The sequence below is a fragment of the Charadrius vociferus genome, unplaced genomic scaffold, assembly GCF_000708025.1.
Source record: "Charadrius vociferus isolate BGI_N301 unplaced genomic scaffold, ASM70802v2 scaffold61, whole genome shotgun sequence".
In the NCBI taxonomy this organism is placed as follows: domain Eukaryota; kingdom Metazoa; phylum Chordata; class Aves; order Charadriiformes; family Charadriidae; genus Charadrius; species Charadrius vociferus.
This window is the reverse complement of record NW_009646945.1, coordinates 4,743,597-4,750,384: the sequence shown is the minus strand read 5'-3', so window position 1 is coordinate 4,750,384 and position 6,788 is coordinate 4,743,597. Positions and strand designations below refer to the sequence as shown.

The 6,788-nt window shown below is 37.1% G+C and overlaps 1 protein-coding gene across 1 annotated transcript in view; it reads right to left on the bottom strand.

The window, feature by feature from the left end:
• Nucleotides 1-878: 878 nt before the first annotated feature.
• ZNF438 (zinc finger protein 438) overlaps nucleotides 879-6,788 on the bottom strand; it is a 17,865-nt gene continuing 11,955 nt past the window's right edge. The window contains exons 3-4 of the mRNA XM_009895109.1: nucleotides 3,139-5,002; nucleotides 879-1,491 (exon numbers count right to left, since the gene is read on the bottom strand). Of these exons, the coding sequence (XP_009893411.1) occupies nucleotides 879-1,491; nucleotides 3,139-5,002 (2,477 nt within the window). The remainder of the gene's footprint in view (nucleotides 1,492-3,138; nucleotides 5,003-6,788) is intronic.

The window sequence follows — 6,788 nt, the reverse complement described above, 5'->3', positions numbered from 1 at the left end:
GCAGCAGTAGTGCTGCTGTCACAGGAGGTGCAAGGAATATGCTAAAAGTTCAGTGTGAATCATGCAGTCTACTGCAGAACGTCAAACTTCCCAGGAGTAACCAACTCAAGTACTAGTCTTAAAATAAACTTGTTTTTTTCATAAAGCAGTCAAGCTTTGAGGGTTCCATCTTCACGGGTGGCAACTCACTCATCTTCAACCCAAAGAGTACAGGCAAAAAAATACATGTAGATTTTTCACTTTAAAAACCCAGAGATGCTTGCTGTTACCAGGACAGCATACAACACCTAAAAGACCTGCCAATAACAAACCTGCAAGCAATGAACATGGCTGAAGGCACTGAAATCAAGAAATGAAGAATTAAAAGCTCTTTAATTATAGATTATAAAGCTCCTGAATGCCGACTGCATGTACATGCATTCAAATGATTGAGAGAACTGCATGGAAATATGTATTTACCATAAAATCTAGAAGCACAGTTGGGACTGAAATTACACGTTAGTCTGGTCTGTTATTTCATTCAAGATCGAGATTATTTCCTATAAACTGATTTATTTCCATGAGCATAGTATAATTTGAGAATCTTTTACCTCCATGTTAACCATTAGTATTGAGTATTTGCTGCTGCTGAGGTCTGTAAGCATGAATTCTAACTACAGTGTTTCATAATTGGCTTGCATGTACCCATCTGGAATGACACTGGATAAATATATTTTCTGTTTAACAAAATAAAGGTTAGCATGACTTAAACCCCAACAAACCCACCAAACCAACCTCTGAAGTGATACATCTCTTGAGTTAGTTTAGCAACACAGCAAGAAAACATACATGATTTGTTAAGGTAGTTGATGTTTTTCATATCGTTGTAGAACAGAGCTTCAATATTCACCATTATGAGAAAGTTCAATAATTCCTTGTTTTGATAACAAACTAAAAATTGTCCATAAAGTAGAAGGGTCTTCGCAGTTATGATGACTCTGCCAATGATTACAGAGATCCTCTTTTCTTTCAAATAACTGTTTGCATAAAATGCAATTATAGCCTGCTTTTGACCAAATTTCTACTTTTTTGCTCGGTGTACCAAAACCAACATTTTGCATCTCCCTGGCTGCTTCACCGCTTCCTGACTGAATCAGTTCACTTTTAGATAACATATCGACATTATTTTGATGGTGAAAGTGTATCTGTCTTTTCAGTTTTGGAAAAGTATAAAACTCCTCCTCATGGGCACTGCATTTTGTTAAACGTCTTCTCTCATTGTGCTGTTTCCAGAAGTGGGTTCCGTGTTTGGTCAGTTCCCCCTTCGCTCCTCTATTTCCTTGCAAACCCCCTTCCTTTACTCTTCCCTGGATCTCCTCTCCATGAGAGCACAGTAAGTGAAACTTCATTTCACCAAAAGACTGTGCAATAAACTGGCATCGACCACATTTGATCTGTAATTTCACTTCTCCTGGGTTATGGAATAGGTCCTCAAAATTGCACTTATTTCCCCTGTTAAAAAAAGGACATACGAACTATTTCAGTATTATCCACACACAGAATAGAGATGGCAATTTCTGTCCTTCTAAGTTCCAAGAAGAGATGACATTCACAAAACATTCTTTTAATTAGAAACAGGTACTGCTGCTACAGTGTCTAATTTATTTGGAACAGAAAAAAAAAAAAGATAAATAAAATAATAGTAAGGCTGATTAGGCAACAACTAAAACCAAATGTCATTCGACAGTGCTGAGTTTAAGAATTGCCTCCAAAATTAGCCTTGGTAGAAATAATCTTTTAACAACACTAACCTTTTAATAAAAGGTTAATAACATTTTTTTAAGTTCCCGATTTAATGAGGTCAATCCAAACACTTCTAGCTCTGTGCTAGAAAAGTGAAAATGAGCATTACGGGTAGCGTACTACTATGAGAAACTAACTGGTTTACCCTGAGTGATCTAAAGTTGATTTAAAGCAAACCCACGTGTCTCACCTCCCACTCCAAGATGGAAACAACAAAACTTTAAAGTTTCTTTTTTTTTTTTTCCTAAAAGTTTGTAACACAGTTTTAAAACTTTCAAAAGCCTAATTTACAGCTGGACAGCCTCTCTCATTGCTTTAGGACAGCTCTGCAGTGTATAGGAAACAGGTACACACAGAGCAAGCAAGTGCCGGCTTTAAGTTAAGCCAATCAAAAGAAGACCTCCACAGAAACCTCCTCACGATGTCCACGAAAAGGACCACATAATACTGTGTATTTATACGCATTTGACGTATCACCCAACAAAATAGATAACCTAAATCATTCATTGTACGAAGGCCAGTAAAGCTGAAAGAAAAGCGCTGATGTTTCTTAGTTCAATATCTTAAAAATTTCTAACTGATGCCCCAGAGAGTGGAGCTAGGCAAACCAAAAGGTGTAAAACTGCACTGCAGTGTCGTAGTCAGGCGTCCGGTTAAAGCCCTGAGCTCATTTAAGTGTACTTCAATGAAAGTAAATGCACAGGGGAACAAACAGAAAAGCCAACATTTATACTATGTCAAGAAACTTCACCTCAAAATCATAATGCAGAGATAAAAGAATGTTCTCTCCATCTTAATATGATAAATGTTAACTTTACCTGTCTAAGTGATCGCAAGAGCAGTGGTAATCAACACACAAGCCAGATTAGCACACAGCACGCCAGAGAAGGAAATGGGATAATGATATTTAATAGGGTAAACAAACTATGAGCTAATACTGAAATACGAATTACTTTGCACTTATTGCAGTTGGTTCACTTATCTTCTGGGGAAAACCCAAAAGAGGTAGAACACAAGACAGTGCAGATTAACAGAAAAAGCTTTAGCTTTGAGAAATCAACTGATCAAAACAGCTCTACTGGTAGCATATTGGGTATTACTAGAATATATGCAAAATTACTTTTACTATTCAAGTGTCAGTAATAATTTATATTCAATAAATAAGCTAAAAAATACTGGATGGTCTAATGGATTGACTAGATTCCTTAACAAAATATTTAAACCATTAGGAATCTCACTTTGGGAGAAAAAAAGATGAGGAAAAAGCAACAATTTTCATAATGGTGATGTTTATGAACTGTCACTGACAACGTGAAATCCCATTTTCATTAGCATTTAATCAGTGAAAACACTCACCTCTCCGTTGCTGCTTCTGCTTCTTTTATATTTGCGTCTCTCTTCTTTAAAGCATCTTGCAGCTGCTGCTCGCTGGTAGAGGGCTCTGTGCTGATAACAACCCTGTGCACTTCTCTTAGATGACCAAAATACACTTTTGCATGGCCAAAAACTTTAGCACAGAATTCACAACACACAAGTTTTTTAGGTTTGCCTTCGTTGTGATGAAGTTTCATATGCGTGCTCAGGCTTCCAGAGTGTATATATGCTTTCCGGCAAATTCGACAGCTGTAGGGCCGTTTGTTTGTATGTGTGTTCATATGGTCCTGAAGATGATGTTTAAAATGGAAGATATGGTTACAAACATGACATTTATACAACTGTTTAGGTATGGTTGAACATGCATTTCTACTTAAATCACTCGATTTATCTGATGTAGTATCACTATGCTTGTAACTTAAATATTTGTTAGGAAGTGAACTATTTAAAAAAATATCTTGGTCTAAACAGTCAGGAGATGGTGTCTCTACTACTGCTGCAGAAGTCAGTGGTGTGAAAGCCTGCAAAACCACCACTGGTTTTGGTCTAATACTACGGTATTTTTTCACCGCCTCTGCTTTTTTGTCTTCAGGTGGCTGAAGATCAACTTTCACCCTCTCTCTTCCTTCTCTAAACTTATTAATGATGGATTTCCTTCGCTTGGTCTGAAAAGCCAATAAATCATCTGTGGCTCTTCTTTTCCTGCCTCTTCTTTTAGAGGCTGCACCGTTCAATTTTTTAAGACTGTCGACATCCACTTTATTGGATGGAGAGAAGGTATTTTCTCGAATGGTTTGTTTGGGGACTTGTGTAAATGATACAGCTAATCGCTTATCACATGCTTTAGTAGGAACATGAAAGTTTTTTGCCAAAGCTGGTATCTTTTCACATTCAGATTTTAGTGAAGGACCAGAAGCACCTGTAACATTAGTATTCTGCTTAGATTTACAGAACACTGAATTTTTCATCCTTGAGTAAGGCAAAATAGGAAGTTTTCCTTTTGGTGCTGATGGAGTCATCTGTATTGTACTGCCAAAAACTGCCGGTGACAGGACAGCAACAGAGTTCGCAGAATTTGTGGGTTTTTCCTTTAGTTTCTCAGATGTTATGAATGACTCTCTTGTGGTTTCAGATGCTGTCTTCACAGAGCATAGACTTAGTTTCATGGGATTAATTGTACTTGTTGGCGCAGATAAAGAGTCTTTAATTACAGATGGTCCAGAAACATTACCGTTAGCATTTTCAGTTTTGTTCACTAAAGGAGATCCAGATTCCACATAATTGCTTTTATTTACTAATGTGGCAACTGTAATTTCAGCTGAGTCACGGTCTGTTAGCATCACTTGCTCAGTTGAATCTGAACTAGAATGAGTTTCAGGACAGTCTTCAGTTAAAGTAGTCATGGGGGAAGTCTGCGATGAGATCGATGCTTTGGTAGGAATCTCGTTATGCACACCCAAACCAGAGATTTGTGCCGGTTTTTTGTCACTCAGCAATTTATTTCTTACAGATTGGTACCTAGGGATAGGCAGCTTCAGGTTTTCAGAAGGGGCCACGTTTGACTGCTGGACTTGCTGCGTTAGGGCAGGGGCAACACAGGGCAAGGCCAACAGAGAAAAAGTCCCCTCATGACCAGCCACCTGCATGACAGCATAGTTTTGAGTTGGTACCACCAGCGGTTTAGAACCTGTAGCTGAAATTGGTGTATTTTGCTCAGGCAAAGATGACTGAAGACAAGAGACCACTCCAGATGTTAAAATTTTTGGTACCATTTTTGGAGCAATGGTCCTGAACTGACTTTTCTTCTGAAAACTTTGTATTATATCCGAAGGGGATTTGTGTTTATCTGCAATAACAACATAGCAAAGATGAAATATAATATATAGTATTTCTTTTTAAAAAAAAATCACGTATTGAAAATGCAACTGCATACAAAAGATACTATTACACACAAACTTATTAAAAATATTTAGGTATTTAAATGATCACTAAATTAAATTTAGAATTGCAAAGATTTCATGGAAAGAAAAAAAAAATAGTCCTTGAAGCAATGTGCTTGAATATAGATGCCAAAAAAACCCCACTCTTAATCTAATCTTAAATGGATGTTTCATTCTAGGTTAGAAACTACATGGCATTTCAGAACAAATACACTTATAAGCCTCTTCTGCCCTGGAAAAGCTGCACTATGATGTTGGCAATATTCAGCTGGAAGAACTAACCAAGGCAGGATTTAAACTCCATGAAGTAGAACCTTTCTGAGCACCCACTCTGATCGTATCACTCAACCAGAGTCATGCTATCTTTCAGAGTTTCTGTAATGTTTAGAATTTGCAGGGGTTTATCATATACAGATTAAAGCTTACCTGATAAAGTCTTTAAAAAAATTACTGCTATAAAACATGCAACTAACGTGTAATAAAATCAAAGACGACTTGAGAGAAGATGTACCATTGTTAAATACCTAATCACACACATTGCTTATGTGCCTTAAATGCACAATAAAACTACTGTACTAAGTTATTCAAATATTTTCTCGAAAGATGTGATTTATCAAGGTTATATCACAGTTCCTTCCCATTTCTACTTGTGTTGGTAAATGTCACAAACATTTTTAGTAAAGAAGAATGTGAGGATTACTAAGTAAAACAAATAAAAGGAAAAAGGTAAAATGTGTAAAATAAAATTGCATTGAGCAGCAGAGATATATGCTGACTTTTCAGACACTCCATAAAAAAGGATTTGATATGTAGTTAATCGTACCACTGCCATTTCAACCCTCAAATTCAACTACTGATGCTTCCAGTCCTCAAAAACTGGGATAGGTTTTCTGAAGAAAAAAAAAAAATCCCAACAATCTCAGTCACTGAAAATTCAAAGATCCCAAGACGAAAGACAATTTGGGAAGGCAACAATGTAAGAAAAATTCATTTTGAGAGAGGAATCACATTCCAATAGAATATGTAAAAATAAATGCTGGGACCTTGAAATACTGCAATAAGGTAATTCCACAGGGAAGTTTCCTCTCCTGATCATTTTAAAGCCTTGTATTACAAATGCATTAATACATGGTTATGGACTTAAAGAGGTAACTGTGAAGTACTACAAACACTGGCAACTCTATTAAGTTTATCTTAATCTTGGATGTTCTTTTCAGATGTTACACACTTTGCACCATGCCCTGTAAGTTACAGAGCTATCACATTTCAAGACCAGAACTCTGGGACAGATACACTTGCATATTCATGGTATGCACATGTGCAGTAAATCTACTGCCATCAGGACACGCTAGATTCACTGAGCAATCACATATAAACTGTACAGTTGGTTTGATGCTTCTCAAAACCCTTTGACCTACAGCAGGTTCACAGAGGAACTATACAGGGCATAAAACATAGGTCCTTTTATTGCCATCTACAGCATCAAACCCCAAATGCACCTTCTTGATCCCCCAATTAAGTGAAACTACTGGGCACCACAATAACTTTCTTTCTGCTCAGTGTCTGTAGAGATGTCCACAATTTCTAGATGTTCTGTGCAGAATGGACTACCGTACGTATGGAAATCCTGCCCCAAAATAAAGAGATCTCTATACACAGAGGTAAGTCCAGGCCTACAAAGTTTGTACAACC